This window comes from Salvelinus sp. IW2-2015, linkage group LG37, assembly GCF_002910315.2.
Source record: "Salvelinus sp. IW2-2015 linkage group LG37, ASM291031v2, whole genome shotgun sequence".
Taxonomy (NCBI): domain Eukaryota; kingdom Metazoa; phylum Chordata; class Actinopteri; order Salmoniformes; family Salmonidae; genus Salvelinus; species Salvelinus sp. IW2-2015.
Genome location: NC_036876.1, coordinates 779,093 through 801,879, shown reverse-complemented (window position 1 = coordinate 801,879; position 22,787 = coordinate 779,093). Strand labels below are relative to the sequence as shown.

General features: G+C 41.5%; 1 protein-coding gene and 1 long non-coding RNA gene across 4 annotated transcripts in view; one reads left to right on the top strand and one right to left on the bottom strand.

The window, feature by feature from the left end:
- Window positions 1-18,231, top strand: part of LOC139023846 (uncharacterized) — a 46,065-nt gene extending 27,834 nt beyond the window's left edge. Inside the window, exons 2-3 of the long non-coding RNA XR_011475031.1 lie at window positions 17,499-17,578; window positions 17,930-18,231. This is a non-coding gene — a long non-coding RNA (uncharacterized lncRNA). The remainder of the gene's footprint in view (window positions 1-17,498; window positions 17,579-17,929) is intronic.
- Window positions 14,189-22,363, bottom strand: LOC111960409 (putative ferric-chelate reductase 1). Of its 3 annotated transcripts, XM_070437858.1 has the most exons (9): window positions 22,216-22,363; window positions 21,319-21,479; window positions 19,383-19,574; window positions 19,080-19,178; window positions 18,576-18,717; window positions 18,238-18,363; window positions 16,999-17,046; window positions 15,679-15,699; window positions 14,189-14,516 (listed from the first exon to the last, which is right to left on the bottom strand). In XM_070437858.1, exons 2-7 carry the CDS (start codon window positions 21,475-21,477, stop codon window positions 17,012-17,014), a joined length of 753 nt encoding a protein of 250 aa, XP_070293959.1. In that variant the 5' UTR covers window positions 21,478-21,479; window positions 22,216-22,363; the 3' UTR covers window positions 14,189-14,516; window positions 15,679-15,699; window positions 16,999-17,011. The 3 variants fall into 3 exon arrangements, with proteins under 3 accessions (XP_070293959.1, XP_023838167.1, XP_023838164.1); XM_023982399.3 differs by lacking the exon at window positions 15,679-15,699; XM_023982396.3 differs by lacking the exons at window positions 14,189-14,516; window positions 15,679-15,699 and having other exon boundaries at window positions 15,805-17,046.
- Window positions 22,364-22,787: the final 424 nt, after the last annotated feature.

Genomic DNA, 22,787 nt, shown 5'->3' with positions numbered 1-22,787 from the left:
GCTAAAAAATTCATGTTTACACCTATGCAATTGTCACGACTTCTACCGAAGTCGGTCCCTCTCCTTGTTCGGGCGGCGTTCGGCGGTCGACGTCACAGGTCTTCTAGCCATCGCTAATCCACCTTTCATTTTCCATTTGTTTTGTCTTTGTTTTCTACACACCTGGTTTCATTCCCCAATTACATGTTCATGTATTTAACCCTCTGTTTCCCCCATGTTGTTGTGCGTGATTGTTTCTATGTTCCTTCGGTACGTTATGGCAGGTTTTCGACGGGTGCTGTTTATACCCGTGCGTAATTGATTACCTTTTATTGTTGGTCAAGTGTATTGTTACCTTGTGCCTTTATTTTTGAGTAAAGTATGTTGCTCACTTATTCTGCTCTCCTGCGCCTGACTTCATGCACCAGCTACACCCACCTTCTGACAGCAATACCTTTAGCAATAATAATAATAATAATAATAAACCTCTACTTTAGTAAAGAAAACAATAATGACAGGTTCCCTATTTCACTGAAAGAATGAACTGTTTTGTTTTCGAAATGATAGTTTCCGGATTCTACCATTTTAATGACCAAAGGCTCGTATTTCTGTGTGTTATTATGTTATGATTAAGTCTATGATTTGACAGAGCAGTCTGACTGAGCGATGGTAGGCACCAGTAGGCTCGTAAGCATTAATTCAAACAGCACTTTCGTGTGTTTGCCAGCAGCTCTTCGCAATGCTTCAAGTATTGCGCTGTTTATGACTTCAAGCCTATCAACTCCCAAGATTAGGCTGCTGTAACCGATGTGAAATGGCTAGCTAGTTAGCGGGGTGCGCGCTAATAGCGTTTCAAACGTCACTCGCTCTGAGACTTGGAGTAGTTGTTCCCCTTGCTCTGCAAGGGCCGCGGCTTTTGTGGAGCGATTGGTAACGCTGCTTCGAGGGTGGCTGTTGTCGATGTGTTCCTGGTTCGAGCCCAGGTAGGAGCGAGGAGAGGGACGGAAGCTATATTGTTACACTGGCAATACTAAAGTGCCTATAAGAACATCCAATAGTCAAAGGTATATGAAATACAAATCGTATAGAGAGAAATAGTCCTATAATTCCTATAATGACTACAACCTAAAACTTCTTACCTGGGAATATTGAAGACTCATGTTAAAAGGAACCACCAGCTTTCATATGTTCTCATGTTCTGAGCAAGGAACTTAAACATTAGCTTTCTTACATGGCACATATTGCACTTTTACTTTCTTCTCCAACACTTTGTTTTTGCATTATTTAAACCAAATTGAACATGTTTCATTATTTATTCGAGGCTAAATTGATTTTATTGATGTTTTATATTAAGTTAAAATAAATGTTAATTCAGTATTGTTGTAATTGTCATTATTACAAATACATTCAAAAAAATCAACCGATTAATCCGTATCGGCTTTTTTGGTCCTGCCAATAATCGGTATCGGCGTTGAAAAATCATAATCGGTCGACCTCTAGTTGAAATAAAGATTAGTGGTGTCCACTGACTAAATGCAGTCTTTCTGCATTGTGAAGAGGGAAAACCCAGATATTCACAAAGTTTGTGATGAATGACAGGTTGTTTCTTCATGAAAAAAAGATTTAAAATTCAATTAAGCTGCTTTATTTTAGGGGTTTAGTGAAGGCGGTTCATTTTTTACCCTTAGGACAAGGGGAGTTCACAGCATGTTAAGACCACACAAGGGTTAAAGTCATGGTTTGTCGCTAAAGCAGCCGTGTTAATTACTTTATATATTTTCTCTGTTTTATTTAGGATTAGAAGACGTCTTAGATATTTGTCCATAGTGTTTTATAACAGATTAGAAGACATTTTAGATATTTGTCCATAGTGTTTTATAACAGATTAGAAGACATTTTAGATAGATATTTGTCCAAGTGTTTTATAACAGATTAGAAGACATTTTAGATATTTGTCCATAGTGTTTATAACAGCATTAGAGACATTTATATATTATTCATAGATTTTATATTCAATTAGAAAACGTTTTAAATATTGCTCAATAGTGTTTTATATTAGTATTAGAAAGACCTTCAGATATTTGGCCATAGTGTTTATATAGATCTAGAAGACATTTTATATATTTTGTCCATAGGTTTTATAACAGATTAGAAGACATTTTAGATATTTGTCCATAGTGTTTTATAACAGATTAGAAGACATTTAGATATTTGTCCATAGTGTTTTATAACAGATTAGAAGAATTTTAGATATTTGTCCATAGTGTTTATAACAGATTAGAAGACATTTTAGATATTTGTCCATAGTGTTTTAATAGATTAGAAGACATTTTAGATATTGTCCATGTGTTTTATAACAGATTAGAAGACATTTTAGATATTTGTCCATAGTGTTTATAACAGATTAGAAGACATTTTATATATTTTGTCCATATGTTTAACAGATTAGAAGACATTTTAGATATTTGTCCATAGTGTTTTATAACAGATTAGAAGACATTTTATATATTTATTCATAGTATTTTATATTAAATTAGAAAACGTTTTAAATATTTGTCAATAGTGTTTTATATTAGATTAGAAGACCTTCAGATATTTGTCCATAGTGTTTTATATTAGATTAGAAAATATTTGTCCAGTGTTCATATTAGGATGTTTTTTTATTTCATTTACAGTGGAATTGCCTTTCAAAAACTCTGCTTTAGCCGTCACTCTGAAACAGTGTTCCATTCTTTACATTTTTCAACTTGAAGACATGGCTTTTCCCAGTGGTCTATATTGTGAGCTCTGTGGTTCTTATGATAATCATCTTGTATCTTGTTGATCTATTGTTACCGGTTCAGTTCCATTGGCACAACAGAATGTGACTGTTTTTCTATAGTATTTCCTTGATGGCATCAGACAAGTTACAAGAAAGAGATAGGATAGTGTGCAAGTCTTCAATGTGATTTTCTAGGTTTGGTTACACAAGGTTCAACTCTCAGACCAACCATTTTTTTTTTAAATGTATTTAATTTCATCAGATCAGATAGAAAGAGAGGATGGAGGATGAAGTGGAGGTCTTCACTGCTCTGGTGCGCACCGTCGAGAGAAGCCAGGCTAAGCTCATCAAGGTGATTGAGGAGAAGCAGAAAGCAGCAGAGAGGCAATCTGAAGAGTTAATCAAGGAACTGGAGCAGGAAATCACTGCGCTACAGAGGAGAAGCACTGAGCTGGAGCGGCTGCCACACACAGAGGAACACCTCCACCCCCTACAGGTCAGTGTCAAACAAACAAACCCTGGTCACACCCTATATATGCCCCCCCAGATCAGACCTTCTGCCACCTTGGCTGCATTTAGACAGGCAGCCCAAATGTGTTTTTTTCACCAATTGGTCTTTTGACCAATCAGATAAGCTCTGAAAAAAGATCAGTTGCAAAAAGATCAGAAATGGAACTACCCCTCTAGTCGAAGGACTCGACAGGGGAGAAATCGACACAAACATATTCCTTACAAATATTCCAATAGCAATCAGCCTACCCATCAAATTCACTCTTTTCATGAACACAACCACAGCTTTCTTCATTTTAGATGAAAAGAAAACACCAAGAATATTTTCAAGAAAACGGCCTCTCAACTACACATGGCCTCTCAACTACCAAAAACTCCCAGCATGCACTGAGAGAGAGAAAAGGTGAAAGAGCAGGAGAGGGAGAGAGACAGAGAGAGACAGAGAGACAGAGAGAGAGTGAAAGAGAGAGAGTGAGAGAGCGAAAGAGCGAGAGAAAGTGAAAGACAGAGAGAGAGAGAAGGAGAGAGGAGAGAGAGAGAGAGAGAGAAGAAGAGAGGGTAAGAGAGAGACAGAGAGGAAAGAGCAAGAGAGAGAGAGAGAGAGAGAGAGAAGGAGAGGGAGAAAGAGGGAGAGAGAAAGTGAAAGAGCGAGAGAGAGAGAGAGAGAGACAGAGAGACAGAGAGAAAGAAAGAGAGAGCTGAGACCAACCCAAACAAACCCTGTTCAGACCCTATATATGCCCCCCCAGGTCAGACCTTGTGCCACCTTGGCTGCGTTTAGACAGGCAGCCCAATACTGTGTTTTTTTTCTCACTAATTGGTCTTTTGACCAATCAGATAAGCTCTGAAAAAAGATTAGCTGCAAAAAGATCAGAGATTGTCTGCCTGTCTAAACTCAGACCATGTGACTTCATCTATGGCCCACTGGGCACACACTGGTTGAATCAACCTTCAATGCCTGCCCTTGACCTGTCGTTTGCCCGCACACCCGGTTTTGTAATAAACTTTTGTTACTTCAAAACTGTCTGCATCTGGGTCTTATCCTGAGCCTTGACAGTGCGAAATTACTAGTAGTCCCGTAATACAGGCAAGTCTTTGTGTGAAGCTGGTGTAGATGTTCGGCTGTGGACGGCTTCGCTCTGCCTAGTTGCATCGGCTCAGGAAGAGGTAAATCAGCAGACTTCGGAGACTCTCGGGGGAACTCGGGTAGCCTCGAGTCCTCTCAGCCACGGAGACGTTGGGTACTTCTGGGATGCCTTGGCGGCGAGGAGGAATTGGAGCATTTTCTTAATCCATGTGAAGTGACACAGGATGGTCATAATGCTTAATGACAGTCTCATAGCGTGTGTTTAAGTTATTTAAAATATTATGAAAAAAACATGATTGTAAAGAATTCATTACAACAACAACAAAGGTTTTAAGAAACAAACTTTTAAATGAAAGGAAACTTCTTGGCAGGAAAAAAATACATTAGAATAAATGTGGGTTTTGACACTCTTATGAAGGTGTCATAACCAGCCATAACATAACGCAATATATGTCTCAACAGGTGCAAATATATCTGTCATGACCATATTATGACAGGTTATGACACATTGTGTCAGCTATTATGACATATAATGACATGGTTATGACCGTGTCATAATGTGTTATTATGCTGGGTGAGGCACTGGTGCATCAATGCAAGTTACATAGCAAAAACATTACAATCAAAATCGGTCAATTTAAGCTAGAGATACTGTATTGGATGAATTTCAATGCACCACATCCGCCAGTGTCACACTTCCGCATCTGCGGTGAAATGTGGCAGAGCTAGAGTGGTGTTTGTTAGACCGTGAGACATCCCGGAAATCGGTCCTCTCACGAAAACGTCTGTGGCGTCCTAACAGATTGACCTACATGTTATGTATGGTACGATGTGCTGTATGTCGTACTTTACCTTGTTATGTTTTACGACAGTCTGCTGCTTTACGCATGAATGTGTTGTCAGAATGAGTGGCACATGTCATTAAACATCAGAGTGATGTGCAGGGTGACACCGTGCAGATGAGCGTTCTTCTACAGCTAAGTTAGATCAAATGTTGGCCACTAAGATGGCTGAATTCAGCTTAACACCGTCAGCACCATTCCTCACCGTGGAATAACTGGCTTGAAAGTTTTAACACTTATCTCAAAGCTATGGACTTTTAAAACTTGATCATTACAACCAAAAAGTCAGGTGGAATCCGAACCTGTGTGGATTTCCACACTGTGAAAAAGGTTGTTGTCCCGGATAAGTACCCCTTCCCTACAGCTGAGGAGCTGACCGCACAATTCACGGCTCCAGGGTCTTCACGAAGCTCAACATAAGTCAGGATTATCTTCAGTTACACCTCCACCTAGCAAGCAGAGACCTCACGGCCTTCGTCACAAATCAAATCAAATGTATTTATGAAGCCCTTCTTACATCAGCTGATATCTCAAAGTGCTGTACAGAAACCCAGACTAAAACCCCCAAACAGCAAGCAATGCAGGTGTAGAAGCACGGTGGCTAGGAAAAACTCCCTAGAAAGGCCAGAACCTAGGAAGAAACCTAGAGAGGAACCCGGCTATGAGGCTTCTTCATAGCTGATCATTCAGAGTATCTCTACTGCTCCTGCTGTCTCCAGAGAGTTGAAAACTGCAGGTCTGTTTTGTCTAGTCCTAGGGCTCAGGTCCTCCGAGAGAGAGAAAGAAAGAAAGAAACAGAGATGAGAGAAAGAAAGGGAGAAATAAAGAGAGAATTAGAGAGAGCATACTTAAATTCACACAGGACACCGGATAAGACAGGAGAAATATTCCAGACATAACAGACTGACCCTAGCCCCCCGACACGTAAACTACTGCAGCATAAATACTGGAGGCTGAGACAGGAGGGGTCAGGAGACACTGTCGCCCCATCCGATGATACCCCCGGACAGGGCCAAACAGGAAGGATTTAACCCCACCCACTTTGCCAAAGCACAGCCCCCACACCACTAGAGGGATATCTTCAACCACCAACTTACCATCCTGAGACAAGGCCGAGTATAGCTCACAAAGATCTCCACGACGGCACAACCCAAGGGGGGTGCCAGATCACGTCAGTGACTCAACCCACTCAAGTGACGCACCCCTCCTAGGGACGGCATGGAGGAGCACCAGTAAGCCAGTGACTCAGCCCGTAATAGGGTTAGAGGCAGAGAATCCCAGTGGAGAGAGGGGAACCGGCCAGGCAGAGACAGCACATGCTGGCGTGTTCAGATACACACGCATTGGCACACCCTGATCCGTTTCACCTGTCTTTGTGCTTGTCTCCACCCCCCACCAGCTGTCTACCATCTCTCCCCATTATGCCCTGTGTTATTATACATATGTTTTCTGTTTGTCTGTGGCCAGTTCGTCTTGTCCCGTCAAGTCCTACCAGCGTGTTCCTGTGTTTCCTGTGCTCTAGTTTTTGTTTTTCCTAGTCTTCCCAGTTCTGACCTTTCTGCCGGTCCTGACCCTGATCCTGCATCTGCCTGACTCTGATTAGGATTACGATCCTTTGCCTGCCTTGACTTAACTTTTGCCTGCCCCATCGTACTATCCTCCTCCTGTGTCTGCATCTGGGTCTTAGCCTGAGTCGTGATAGTACGAACTGGCCATGACCGACCCAGCAGACTCGGACCATCTCCGCAACGCTGTCTCCTCCCAAGGAGCCACCATTGGAAGACACGAGGAGTTACTGCAAAGCCTTATGTAGGGACTTCAGACACTGGCAGAACGCCATGACCAGGCATTCAATACCTTGCTGGAGCAATTCCACGGATTCCCAACTAGGCAGCAAGCCACAAAAGTAATCTCCCAGACTCTCAGTTACCCCGTCACCAACAGCCTCTCTTCCCAGCCTAACTCGGTGTCCTCGAGAACCTCGCTTACCTCCTCCGGAGCGCTACGCTGGAGATTCTGTAACCTGCCGGGCTATTTTCTCCCAGTGCTCCCTCATCTTCAAGCTGCAGCCTTCTTCGCTCCCCTCGAACCGCTCCCCTTGGCGGCTGAGAGTGCCTGGAATCCAGAAGCCCTTATCAACACGTTCCTTCAAAGATTATCGGAGGAGGTTAAAGACCAGCTTGCAGCCCGGGAGCTTTCCATGTAGTGCAACATTTCTATAGGCTATGCAATTGAGTGAGAAGAGAGTGATGGCCTCTATTAAAAAGAGGAGGATCCCATCAGCTTTCTATAAGCTAGGCCTACTATATTTGTTTATCAACTTTCCTAATACTAAGCACATTGCTTCTCTTTACGACAAGAGTATATCCTACCTGACGGGCATGAAAATGAACCACGTGAAAAGCAACCTCCATACACTATTTAAGTGCATAGATGACATGTGTTTTTCCACATCCCCTGTTTTTCGACAGGTGCATGATAATGGTCCATTCTAAATCAAAACTAATTCCACCATATATTATTTAGTATATGTAAAGTCATGATTAAATATGTGTAAAGTCAAGAATAGTGTGATGGATGGCAATATTAGCCTATCTCTTGTGAATGACGCCCTTCTTAAGGCAAACAGCACATTATTATTTTGTTTAACTTTTTCAAATCATAGTCGCACACCTCATGTAGCCTAGCTCATAGGCCTATATGTTTTGATAAGGTTTGTATTCCAACTAAAGTGGCCAAAAAACATCTTAAAATAAAGCACATTATTCCGCTTTAATTGCGTGTGTGCAATGAATACGATGAGAGACCGAGTGATGGTTTCAAGCGCAGGGCGCAGCAGGTGTTTATTAGCAAAGGACCACGGGAGGAGGCAGGTAGCTGGGTTCAGGGACAGGCAGAAGGTCATACACAGGGAGTTCAAAAAGGTAACAGTACAGGAAGGGAAAAGGCTAATAACGTAGTCCGGGAGATCAGGCAAGAGGTTGATGACAGGAAATCTGATAGGCAAAAGTACAGGCAGGGAACAGGCAAAAAGATGTCGTTAGTGAGGATGGCCAAAAACTACAATACACGGGAGGACTAATACGGAAATAAACAGAGCTCCAAATAGAACATGTAACAAAACAAACAACACCTCACAATGATGGGGTGCAAAGAACTGAACTAAATAGTGTGTGTAAACGACATCCAGGTGATTGGGATCTGGAGAGTGAGCTGAGTTCAGGGGATATAAACTCAGCAAAAAAAGAAATGTCCTCTCACTGTCAACTGCGTTTATTTTCAGCAAACTTAACATGTGTAAATATTTGTATGAACATAACATGATTCAACAACTGAGACATAAAATTAACAAGTTCCACAGATATGCGACTAACAGAAATAGAATAATGTGTCCCTGAACAAAGGGGGGGTCCAAATCAAGAGTAACAGTCAGTATCTGGTGTGGCCACCAGCTGCATTAAGTACTGCAGTGCATCTCCTCCTCGTGGACTGCACCAGATTTGCCAGTTCTTGCTGTGAGATGTTACCCCACTCTTCCACCAAGTCACCTGCAAGTTCCCTGACATTTCTGGGGGGAATGGCCCTAGCCCTCACCCTCCGATCCAACAGGTCTCAGACGTGCTCAATGGGATTGAGATCCGGGCTCTTCGCTGGCCAGAACACTGACATTCCTGACTTGCAGAAAATCACACACAGAACGAACAGTATGGCTGGCGACATTGTCATGCTGGAGGGTCATGTCAAGATGAGCCTGCAGGAAGGGTACCACATGAGGGAGGAGGATGTCTTCCCTGTAACGCACAGCGTTGAGATTGTCTCCAATGACAACAAGCTCAGTGCGATGATGCTGTGACACACCACCCCAGACCATGACGGACCTTCCACCTCCAAATCGATCCCACTCCAGAGTACAGGCCTCAGTGTAACGCTCCTTCCTTCGACGATAAACGCGAATCCGACCATCACCCCTGGTGAGACAAAACCGCGACTCGTCAGTGAAGAGCACTTTTTGCCAGTCCTGTCTGGTCCAGCGACGGTGGGTTTGTGCCCGCAGGCGACGTTGTTGCCGGTGATGTCTGGTGAGGACCTGCCTTACAACAAGCCTACAAGCCCTCAGTCCAGCCTCTCTCCGCCTATTGAGGACAGTCTGAGCACTGATAGAGGGATTGTGCGTTCCTGGTGTAACTCGGGCAGTTGTTGTTGCCATCCTGTACCTGTCCGACAGGTGTGATGTTCGAATGTACCCATCCTGTGCAGGTGTTGTTACACGTGGTCTGCCACTGCGAGTACGATCAGCTGTCCGTTCTGTCTCCCTGTAGCGCTGTCTTAGGCCTGTCACAGTCCGGACATTGCAATGTATTGCCCTGGCCACATCTGCAGTCCTCATGCCTCCTTGCAGCATGCCTAAGGCACGTTCACGCAGATGAGCAAGGACCCTGGGCATCTTTCAGTTGGTGTTTTTCAGAGTCAGCAGAAAGGCCTCTTTAGTGACCTAAGCTTTCATAGCTGGGACCTTAATTGCCTACCGTCTGTAAGCTGTGAGTGTCTTAACGACCATTCCATGTTCATTAACTTTTTATGGTTCATTGAACAAGCATGGGAAACAGTGTTTAAACCCTTTCGAATGAAGATCTGTGAAGTTATTTAGATTGTTATGAATTATCTTTGAAAAATCAAAAAGTTCAAATACAACTATGGCGAGAGCACCAGCCTGTCCCATATGGACACATTGATTTACTGTGATCCATTGTGATTGATTTACTGTGATCCATTGTGATTGATTTACTGTGATCCATTGGCGGCTGAAGAAATGAGTGCTTGGAACTCAGAGATAGCCTTTAGGCCAATGCAGTAGTAGGCCTATAACTTCCATCATCAACAAAGTAAAATAAATAGGCCTAAAGCCGACAAATAAAAACAGTAGAAAATATCCTGATGAAAATGCAGGTTCTTTCAATCATATTAATCTATCTACTTCGCTTGTCTGCCTCCCTTTCTATCTGTCTTTACTTGAGCAACATTGTATCAAATCATCGCAGGGTCCAGCAAAAAGATGTTGCTTGCAAACTTGCAACGTTGTATCAACTAGCCTATTCCTCAGTGTTTCCTGCGCCAGTAAACTTTTGACAGAAAGCTGGATATGTGGGATCATCAGATCATGATATTTGCTCTTTCACACAGAGTCTTGGTGATTATCGAGGCCGAGAGTGTTGGAAAGATTTTTCAAATACAGAGGAACTATCATTCGCAATGGATGTTAAAAGAAACGGACTTCATTGACTTGTGTGAGGTGAAGAAAAAAATTACTGAGAAGCTAATCTTATTATTGGTGTACGTGGTGAGTTAAGACAATCAGAAATCAGACATTGCCAAATGGGCACTTTCCTACATATGGCTGCATTCTGGAGAGAGACGCACCATATACTGTATTTGCCACACACCCCTCCCCTTCTTCTTGATGCAACATTTAAATGATCAAATTCACACATATTTTAGATGTTTTTCACTGACAGCCGCAACTCAGTCAGCTAGACCCATTGCCACACACACTACCCAAAATGCAGTCTTCCCAAATAGGCATAAGCATATACACTTGTGATGTCAAACAGTCCACAGCTACTTGTCTTAAAAGAAGCTAATGATCTTCTGTGGCTAAGTCATGCTCCCTGGTGAATTATTTTGAATGATTTTATTTCAAATTCAATAGGCACTCTTTTGAGCTTTTGCTCTGGCGAAGGCTGTGAGGCCGATACATATAGCTAATTAAAGAGCAATGATTTTATTTAGACAGGAGTAATTATATGCTGAACAAAAATATAAACGCAACATGCAACAATTTCAAAGATTTACTGATTTACAGTTCATATAATGAAATCAGGCAATTTAAATAAATAAATGTGCCCTAGTCTATGGATTTCACATGACTTGGAATACAGAAATGCATATGTTGGTCACAGATACCTTAAAAAATGTAATGTACGGGCGTGGATCAGAAAACCAGTGACCACCATTTGCTTCATGCAGCGCGACACATCTCCTTCGCATAGAATTGATCAGGCTGTTGATTGTGGCCTGTGGAATGTTGTCCCTCTCCTCTTCAATGGATGTGCGAAGTTACTGGATATTGGCGTGAACTGGAACACGCTGTCGTATACGTCAATCCAGAGCATCCCAAACATGCTCAATTGGTGATATGGCTCGTGAGTATGCAGGACATGGAAGTACTGGCACATTTTCAGCTTCCAGGAATTGTGTACAGATCCTTGCGACATGGGGTCTTGCATTATCATGCTGAAACATGAGGTGATGGCAAACGATGTCATCTGGCAGGTACAATTGGAACCAGGATTCATCCATGAAGAGCACATTTCTCCAGCGTGCCAGTGGCCATCAAAGGTGAGCATTTGCCCACTGAAGTTGGTTAGCACTCCAAACTGCAGTCATGTTAAGACCCTGGTGAGGAAGACAAGACCCTGGTGAGGAAGACAAGCACGCAAATGAGCGTCCCTGAGACAGTTTCTGACAGATAATGCAGAAAGTCAGAAAGTCTTTGGTTGTACAAACCCACAGGTGGATGGGTTAATTTGGCAAATGAGAAATGTTCAAAACTGGGATGAAAACAAATTTGTGAACAAAATTTGAAAGAAATACACTTTATGTTTGTATGGAAAATGTCTGCTGTCTTTTATTTCAGCTCATGAAACATGGGACCAGCACTTTACATGTTGGGTTTATATGTTTTGTTATTAGCTAAGTATTGTTTGTTTGTAGTTGTTTTATGGAAAATATGTGGATTTCCTTGAAAATGAGAATGTGAATCTCAAGAGATTTCATCCTACAAAATTTCTAATAAATAAATAAACTATAACAAATGAAATTTATATCTGCTTTCAGTTGACTGAAATTGCATTAACAATAATAAATATTCTGTAATGAAACTAACCATCAAGATATTGTTAAACTAACTACCCACTAACCTTAACTCAAGCCCTCACCCATAACCTATCCCTGGCCCCTAACCAATTTTCTAACTTTAACCCCAAACCAAGTTGTTGCCTATCAGCAGAGTTGCAGTTGTTAGTTTATTGATATTGAATATTGCACCCAAACTAGTTTTAAGTGAAATATATGTACAGTACCAGTCAAAAGTTTGGACACACCTAGTTTAATGTCTTCACTATTATTCTACAATGTAGAAAATAGTAAAAATAAAGATAAAGTCTTGAATGAGTAGGTGTGTCCAAACTTTTGACTGGTACTGTGTATATATATATACAGTGGGGAGAACAAGTATTTGATGCACTGCCGATTTTGCAGGTTTTCCTACTTACAAAGCATGTAGAGGTCTGTAATTTTTTATCATAGGTACACTTCAACTGTGAGAGACAGAATCTACTCTGGATAAGTCACTGGGGAAAAATGTAGCTTTTAATAATTCATGACTTATGACCCATATATAAAACTTTACTTTAGCCCCCTGATATTACCTGTATGTCTTAAAACAACTGAATGAAACTTCTGTTAGACAAACAACAATCTAACGCAACAGTTTAAAATTGAAGTTTCTGAAGTCAATCGACTGTAACTTGATTATTAACTTGATTATTTATTGTCTTGTCACGGCTAAAGTGCAATCAGAAACATGTCAAACAAGTGTGTGTGTGTGCGTGTGTGCGTGCGTGCGTGCGTGCGTGCGTGCGTGCGTGCGTGCGTGCGTGCGTGCGTGCGTGCAGACGATGATGCGGGACTGCCAAGCTTTGATTCAAATCGGTGGAATATCACGTCCTCTATCGAAACGTGAAATCAACCCGGTGAGCCATGGTTAGTAATTTTATGATTTACTTTCACTACTCAATATTTCACATGCCTATGTTATTAATACTAACAAATCATTGTCCTCCGTAAGGTCTGAACTAGGGTTAAAGATGTCATGTTGGAGATGGGTTTCCCCCAACCTTTATATGTGTCACTCTCCTTCACACCCACAATATAGACCTGCTATACAGAGAAATGGTGGGTTTTCTCTGTGTTCTTCTATCTCCTGGAGACACCATCATAGGTGAGTCACCAAGATGSTTGAAACACACTATTGGACTTCCCCGATCAGTACTGTATTGGCTGAGATGCAGGGATGAACTGGGGACAGTAATCTGCCTGGGAATTTCTAATAACACAACCCATTTTATTCCTAATGTTCATTTTGCGAGAAAAATAACTAAAATATCTGACAGGTCTTAAGACAGACCATTTACCAGAATTGCCCTTTGGCAGTCCGTCCCTGCTCAAATGTTAACTTTTCACGTAGCATATTCCATCACAGCTGACCTGACAATATAAGATTTCTGTGAGGCGTAGAATCATCACTTAGTCCAAGTACATGTTTCAGCGTTTCAGTACACGTCTCACTCGGTCTCCCAGAGTCTCAGATTAGAAAAGGAACCACACAATCTCTCTCTCTCTCTCTCTTTCTCTTTTTCTCCCTCTCTCTCTCTGTGAGTGACTCTGTCAGGTACCTTCACCTATAACAGTGGGACTGGGATTGTTCTTGTGCTGTACAATGGGATCGCAGTGAGTGAGTTATAGGTCCAGGTCGGAGATGAGACGGCTTGGGAGCTGGGCGTGGCCAGGGAGTTCATCAACAGGAAGAGCGTTGTCATGCCGAGCCCCGAGGAGGGCTATTGGACAATATGTTTGAGGAGTGGAAGTGAGTACAGATAGTCTGTGGACTGTGTAAGGTGGGGATGTTTGTGGATTACGATGAGGAGATGTTTTATTTCACGGGCAGGTCAGCTATTTATTTGTTCACGTGAAACCAGTTCACTGAGAAAGTGTTACCTTGTTCAACAACGATTTGATTGACAGTGGAAACAACAAATCGCCGCTCATTATATGTCCTGTTGGTGTTGTCAGTGGAGGCAGGACTTTGGACGATGACATCACAATATGAAACGTACTTTGCCATTGTCAAGTGTCAGAGGTGAGGACGGAGTCAGGCGCAGGACACAGAACTGAGTAAAATAACGTAATTTACTCGGAAAAGTAAACAGCCAATAAATCCACGCAGGGATAACAAACTAACACAAAAGACTAACACAAACCAGGAACAATCACGCACAAAACATAATGAGAACCAGAGAGTTAAATAGGGAAATAATAATAACGTAATGGAAACCAGGTGTGTACAATCAAGACATAACAAATGGAAACAGAAACGTGGATCGGTGGCAGCTAGAAAGCCGGTGGCGACGACCGCCGAACGCCGCCCGAACAAGGAGAGGCACCAACTTCGGCGGAAGTCTTGACAGCCATGGACAATCCATGTCCTTTTGAATGTGCCCTAAAGAGGACAATGGAAAACAAAATTGGTTTACTTAAATGTAGAAAAGCAGAGCCTCTTTATTGAAACACAGTTAATCATAGTTACCTGATCTGGGTTATAGAAATTAATTATCTGTAAGAATCACATTAAATGATGGATGCTCTTTTAAATATAGTTATGTTGTGTTTTATTTTTGCCTCACAAACCATTCTGTCAATCAATGTTTTTGGAGCAGAACAGAGAGGGTTGTGTGACTATACAAACCAATCATATCATTATCTCATGTCCTGTATCCCTCAGTGACGTGTGGTGAGGTCTGAGGCTGGCTAGGGTTAGTACAGGAACAGGTGGGACACTGAYACCAGGCCCAAATGGCACCCTATTCCCTATATACTGTAGGGCCCTGGTCAAAAGGAGCACACTAAGTAGGGAATAGGGTGCCATTTGGGACAAAAACTGAGACAAGCTGGAGGCTGTACACCAAGGAAGAGAAGGAGAAAGAGCAACGGACCGTGAAAGAGCAAGAGACCGTGAAAGTGTCACGGCTGTTGAAAGGAGCAGACCAAGGTGCAGTGTGGTGAGCGTACATTTTACTTTATTTAAGAATGACGCCGACAAAAAACAATAAACCATACAAAACAAACCGTCAAGCTCAAAGGCTATGTGCCCTAAACAAAGTCAACTTCCCACAAAGACAGGTGGGAAAAAAGGCTACCTAAGTATGGTTCCCAATCAGAGACTACGATAGACAGCTGTCCCTGATTGAGAACCATACCCGGCCACAACATAGAAATAGAAAATCATAGAAACACAAAACATAGAATGCCCACCCCAACTCATGCCCTGACCAAAATAGAGACATAAAAAGGATCTCTAAGGTCAGGGCGTGACAGAAAGAGCGAGGTAGAGAGAGAGAGAGATAAAGAGCGACATAACATGAAAGAGCAAGAGAGAAAGAGAGAGCTGAGACCCACCCTAACAAACCCTGCCACACCCTATACCCAGATCAGACCAATGCCCCCATGCACCCCACCCCTGCAGCAGAGATCTCAACATGACAGCTGCACATATATCCAGGCCGTGAGCAGAGCAACAGACTCAACCCCCACTAATACACCGGCTCAAGCCCCATCCTGAGACCTAAGAGGTATGTATCAGATACTCAACATGCTCTGCTCACATCTACTGTAAGAGTCTTGGCCTAAACCACACAAAAACAAGACGCTATAGTCGGCTCAGGGAATAGAACCAGCAACTTTTCAGTTACTGGCCCAACACTGTAATGATAAACGCTGTGAATCGAGAAGCAGGTGCAGGTAAAACGTTTAATGAAAACAACAAACATGAAACAAGACAGCGTAACAGAAGCGAGGTCACATGAACACAGGTGCAATACCAACTGAGGAATGAACAAACGTAAGGGACCTATAAAGGGGAGGTAATGAGGTCCAGGTGTGAATCATACCGATGAGTGCCAGGTGTGCGTAAAGATGAGTGCCAGGTGTGCGTAATGAAGAGTGCCGGGTGTGCGTAATGATGAGTGACAGGTGTGCGTAATGATGAGTGCCAGGTGTGCGTAATGATGAGTGACAGGATGCGTAATGATGATTCCCAGGACCGGTGGTCAGTATTCCGGCGACGTCGCATGCCGGAGGGGAGGAGCAGGAGTAGATGTGACAAACACTCATAACCACTAAGCTACCTGTTGCCCTAGCTGAGCCTGTGTCAGGTTTTGAGTCTATATTACAGTATGTTAAATGTTCAAATTTTTTGTGTCAGTAGATAAAATATATATATACCCATGAAAGATATTCAAACATACATTTTATTGTAAATAACATTTTTTATTTTATAAATGGTCTGATAAAATATTTCCATGATTGTATATAATTTAAAAAGGTAATCAGGAAGAACAGTTCACCATCCGGTGGCTTCGTCATTATGCACGCCTTCACACACACGCACAATATATACACACAATATAAACCCACAAATTCCCATTTCTGCCACCTTTGCTGCGTTTAGACAGGCAGCCAAATTCTGTGTTTTTTAAACTAATTGGTCTTTTGACCAATCAGATAAGCTCTGAAAAAAGATCAGATAAAAAGAGATCAGAAATTGTCTGCCTGTCTAAACGCAGCCCTTGTGACTTCATCTATGGCCCACTGGGCACACACTGGTTGAACGTGGAATTGACGTTGAATATGTTAGTACTTGGCCTATTATCACTGTGTCCATTCTGTTCGTTAATGTCTTACTACCCCCAACTAGAAGGTGTTTCATTAAGTATGTAAAAAAAATATGACTGGATTTATAAGCATATAACTTCAGATCTGTCATGGTCCTTTGTTCTGGTACCAGAGTGACTCCAAAATGGCACCCTATTTCCTACATAGTGAAAGTACAGTAGTATTTAGGGAATAGGGTGCCATTTAGGATGCAGCCTGGCCAAGGTGAGTAAAGGTAAGGAGACAGGATTCCTGAGTGCATGGTGCTTCACCTTCAGACCTGCATTACAGCATCATCACACCTAGCAGGATCAGAAGAGCTATGGAGGAGAGACAGAGAGAGAGAAGTAGTAGAGATAGAGAAGTAGAGAGAGAGAGACAGAGAGAGAGAAGTAGTAGAGAGAGAGAGAGAGAGACCAGAGAGTGAGAGAGAGACACAAGAGAGATAGAGAGAGACAGAGAAGAGAGAGAGAGGTAGTAGAGAGAGAGAAGTAGGAGAGAGACAGAGAGTGAGAGAGAGACAGAGAGAGACAGAGAGACAGAGAGAGAGTGAGAGAGATGAGAGGAGAGAGAGAGAGAGAGGAGAGAGAGAGAGAGAGAGAGAGAGAAGTAGTAGAGAAGAGAGAGAGAGAGAAAGTAGAGAGAGAGAGAAGTAGGAGAGAGAGAGAAGTAGTAGAGAGAGAGAAGTAGAGAAGAGAGAGAGAGAGAGAGAGAGAGAGCAGAGAGAGAGAGAGTTGAGAGAGAGAGAGAGTAGTAGAGCAGAGAGAGAGAGAGAGAGAGAAGTAGTAGAGAGAAAGAGAGAGAAGTAGTAGAGAGAGAGAGAGTGAAAGAGAGACAGAGAGAGAGAGAGAAGTAGTAGAGAGAGAGAGAGAGAAGTAGAGAGAGAGACAGAGAGAGACAGAGAGAGAGAGAAGTAGTAGAGAGAGAGTTTAATTAAATTTAAATTAAATTACACCATACATTACATTCGACTATTGACTATTATTACCATTTTATTGTTACTATTTTTATATTTAATTTTGTATTATTATTTACTGCCATTCTATATTATTATTTGTCATTGTTTTAATTGTATTGTATTACAATTGTATTGTATTACAATGTATATTGTATACATTGTTGCTTTGGCAATATTGACACAATGTTTTTCATGCCAATAAAGCAGCTTGAATTTGAAAAATTTGAAATTTGAGAAAGAAGTAGTAGAGAGAGAGAAGTAGTAGAGAGAGAGAGAGAGAGAAGGGATTATATGAGATTAGGTACTATGGTAACACATTATAATAGCTTCCATGAATTACAACGTTATAAATGGTCATAAATCTTTATAAATACTTTGTAAATTATTTATTTATAAATGTTAACGATTTATAAATGATAAAAGTGCTCATGCCTTGAAATGCTTTTAATGCTTATGAATTAAAAATGAAAAAGTTTGTAATAGGTTATTAATACTTAATCATTATATCAGTTATTATTATGAAGTGTTTGTGGTGCCTCTTATGGTTTATTACCTTGAGACAGGCCGAAGGCGTGGCCGGAGGGAGCAGAGTTTAAAGAGTTGGTCACTTTAGCGTTGGGGTCGGCCAGGTCCACAGCTTCTTTACTGAACAGAAAATTCTTAGGAGAACCTAGGGTATCTGTTTATGAGGAAGGAGAAAATGACAAGAGGGAGAGAGAAAGAGAGAGAGAGAGAGAGAGAGAGAGAGAGAGAGAGAGAGTTAGAGACAAACCAGAAAGAAGAGATGCAGTGTCCACAGGGTGTTTGGAGGTGTAGGGTGAAGTTGAAGCTGATCCTAGATCTGTACCTGGGGGAAACTTCACCAGGAGTGTGTATGGATGAGTGTCTCACCGTTCATAAAAGTCCCGTTGGAGATGGAGAGGTAGAAGCTGGTGTTGGGGCTCCGGGTGACAGTAGCTTTGGGGACAGTAGCAGAGAAGGTGCACTGGATGATCTGACCGTTGACTGAGCCCTTCACAGAGTTCACAGGCAGCTACCCAACACAACGGTTTTAACCACAAATAACATTAGTCAAATGTCAGTAAGCCTACASTGTAGTATTAGTCAGGTACCCTGTTATTCTCCCAGGCACTGTCCCAAATGGCACCCAAGTGTATATGCAGGGAATAAGAGTGAGAATTGGAGTCAAATTCAACTTCAATGACCGCTCAGAAAAGTATGTAATTCAAAATCATGAATCCTCTGATTTTGGCTATCAGTATCTTGTTCAATTCATAAAACTCATTGATTACATATCAGGTCACTTCCGGAATTTGCCGGAATTCAAACTGTCAAGCTAAAATCTGTTACAGGAAGTCGAAAATTAAACACTGTGTTCTGATTGGTCCAACTCACTGTGCTGATGATGGTCAGAACTGTGTTGTCGAGGAGAGCGGTGAAGAACTTCACTTTGCCGTTGTTGTTTGCACACACATAGGTGGTGTCGTTCCCTCCCTGTAGAGAGAGAGAGGATGAAATCAAATAAATAGAAATAAATCATCATTTTAACAGTATTCATTTTGGCTATTTCTTCCTAATTCATTAATAAAATGTAAATCCTGAATTTCCTCAAGTTAAAATGACTTCTCCCACCAACCCCAACTCCCTTGTCCTGGGTATTGTAACATGTATACTTATTCTAAAGGCAGGTTTCCATACCTGTTTGTTGTCTGTGGACAAGCCTACAGCGATGTAGCCGCTGGACACTCCTCGTAGCTGGAAGGAGATATTCTGTCCCGAGGTCTGCTGGGTGGAGATGAAGAAACAGGAACCAGCCAGGGCCGGATTACACTCTGACGGTTCAGAAGCACAGAGCTGAGAGTTTCCACATTCCGCCGTCAAGATCTCTACCTGTTGAAGAATGCATCATTAGTTGCTGTCATGTTTGTCATTCGTTTTACTTTAAAGGAGCAATCTACAATTGGTACATACAGTACAGTTCTGAACTTTAAAGGGGAAATCTGCAATTGCGAAATACATTTTTCACTTTTAAATTATTAATATATACCCATTGATTCTTGAAGAACATAACTTACCTCAGAAGCTTAGTTTAACTACATCATCAGAACACAACATAATAACTTTTTTAAATTATGTTTTCTACATTGTTTTCTGCATTGTTATAAAGCATTTTGACTTTTAAAAGTCCAATAGAAATCCTATATGAGATAGTGTCGTACATGAGTTCACTTTAAACTCCAAAACAGGCACCTTTCTTAAAAACTTCTTAGGGATAGGGGGCAGTATTCGGAAGTTAGGATGACTGAGGTGCCCAAAGTAAACTGCCTGTTACTCAGGCCCAGAAGCTACGATATGCATATAATTGGTAGTATTGGAAAGAAAACACTCTAAAGTTTCTATAACGGTTAAAATAATGTCTGTGAGTATAATAGAACTGATATGGCAGGCAAAAACCCGAGGAGAATCCATCTGAGATTCTTTTTTTTTTTAGCTCACCACTCATTATAATGGCTGTCTATGGGAAAATCAATGGAATGCCTCCCGGATAGCAGTTCCTATGGCTTCCAGTAGATGTCAACAGTCTTTAGAAAGAGTTTCAAGCTTGTTTTTGAAAAATGAGCTAGAATTTGTAGTTTTTCTAGGTGGCTCCCATTTTGGCTGTAGTATTGTGGCGGGCGTCGGTGAGGGCGCGCACTTTGTTATTTATCTCCGGTAATGAACATACTATTCTCCGTCTTAAATTGTATCATTTATTTACATATTAGGGTACCTGAGGATTAATTAGAGATGTTGTTCGACTTGTTTGGACGAAGTTTATTGGTAACTTTTGCGATTAATTTGTATGCATTTTGAACGAGGAAAACCGGTGGATTACTGAATCAAGCATGCCAACTAAACTGACTTTTTTGGGATATAAAGGACTTTATCGAACAAAACGACCATTTGTGATGTAGCAGGGACCCTTTGGATTGCAAACAGAGGAAGAACATCAAAGGTAAGTGATTTATTTTATCGCTATTTCCGACTTTCGTGACGCCTCTGCTTGTTTGGAAAATGTTTGTTATGCTTTTGTATGCGGGGCGCTGTCCTCAGATAATCGCATGGTATGCTTTTCGTGTCCCACTGATCCGCAATAAGTTTTTCTATTTTCTTTCTTTCTAAGTTTCTCTATCTATATCTCTAGCTTGTTAATGAACCTAGTTCTGTGTGTTTTATGAAATACTAGAGAGAGGTTTTCCACACTGTCATGGATTATATTTATGGGTAAACTGCAGGGTAATGTAACATACACTCTTTTGCTTAATCTACTTTCTGTTTCCATGGCAGTGTGTGCGGTTTATTGTTGAGATCCTACAAATGCACTTAAAACAACAGTTGATTTTAAAGAGAAAGAGAAAGAGAGAGAGAGGAGAGCAGCAGAGAAGAGAGAGAGAGAGAGAGAGAGAGCAGAAGAGAGAGAGAGAGAGAGAGAAGAGAAAGAGAGAGAGGAGAGATGAGAAGAGAGAGAAGAGAGAGAGAGAGAGAGAGAGAGAGAGAGAGAGAGAGAGAGAGAGAGAGAGAGAGATTGTGTGGTTCCTTTTTCTTGTCAGAGACTCTGGGAGACCGAGTGAAACATGTAGCCTAGGTAACTCACTGTGGGAGCTGTGGCGGTGGTGTTGACAACAGGTGCCGTTGTTACATTGGATGCCATTGTGGAGTTCGGATCCATTGTGGTGTTCTGTGCCTCGGCTCCCATCGCCATGTAAGCCATTGCCATGACAACTGCGAACATCAGTCTGCTGATATTGTCCATTCCTGTTAGAGTAACAGAGATCCACGTAGTAAGCAGTGGTGGAAAAAGTACCCAAATGTCATACTTGATTCAAAGTAAAGATACCTTATTAACAGAGAATTACTCAAATAAAAGTGAAAGTCACCCAGTAAAATACTACTTGAGTAAAAGTCTAAAAGTATTTGGCTTTAAATATAGTTAAGTATACTTAAGTATCAAATGTCAATGTAACTGCTAAAATATACTTAAGTATCAAAAGTAGAAGTACAAATATAAATAATTTCATATTCCTTATATCATGCAATCCAGATGGAACGATGTTATTGTTTTTTAAATTTACAGATAGCCAGGGACACATTGCAACACTCAGACATAATTTACAAAGAAAGCATTCCTGTTTAGTGAGTCCGCCAGATCAGAGGCAGTAGGGATGACTAGTGATGTTCTCTTGATAAGTGTGTGAATTGGACTATTTTCCTGTCCTGTGGAGCATTTAAAAATGTAATAAGGACTTTTTTAGATATCGTAATTAAATTAAATCATGTGACAAAAGCAATGAAAAACATCTGTATCCAAGGAGTAAAAGTTCATAATATCTGATCTGATAGTGGAGACTAACCAGCTGCAAAATACAACAAAAAACCCTATTCCAGAGTTGAAAATGCCCTTCACCAGAGAGATGTAAAACAACAATAAATGAAGAAATAGTTTTTGTTTTACAATATCCACATCATTACATAAAATAGATGGAAATGTTACCTGTACTTTTGTGACTTGGAATATTTCTTATATTTATATTTCTGTGGTTCTCCTTGAACAAGTTGTTCTAGAAGCTAATGTAAGTGACAGGTGCGCTGCGCTGAGAAGTAGATGTTCTCAACAGGTGTCCTTGCGGCGATGTCGCCACCTGAGCTCACTCTCCCGCTATTTAAAACAGCACTCGCAATGGGAGGAGGGACAGAGGAGTGAGAAACCTGCCTCTCTCCTCCGTCTTTTTGGGGGTGGTTTCACAATGGCATGCTGGTTGGCGTGACATAGGTTTCCCGGAGGAGGGGTGAACCGGCGACAACACTCAATGGAAACAATTACGTTGTTGAGCCTAACCTTCATCCTCCGACATTAGCTATGTCAAGTCACCCTTTCTTTAAAGACCCATCTTCCTGGACCCAATTCCTTCTATTCACTTCCTTGTGTATAAAATATGCTTGGAAACTATAGACAAGACTATTTGCAAAGAAAGGAAAATAAGAATAATATCATAAAATGAGTTACCAATAGATACAATTTAGGTCTAAATATAATCCACATCCAACGCCAAATGACATTTAATC

Excerpts from the sequence above, each read along its gene's own strand:
- LOC111960409 (XM_070437858.1), bottom strand. The coding sequence starts at position 21,477 with ATGGACAATATCAGCAGACTGATGTTCGCAGTTGTCATGGCAATGGCT. Across the intron at positions 18,718-19,079 it reads TTCTGACCATCATCAGCACA|CTGCCTGTGAACTCTGTGAA; the intron begins GTGAGTTGGACC and ends TGTGTTGGGTAG. Across the intron at positions 18,364-18,575 it reads CAACGGGACTTTTATGAACG|ATACCCTAGGTTCTCCTAAG; the intron begins GTGAGACACTCA and ends CCTCATAAACAG.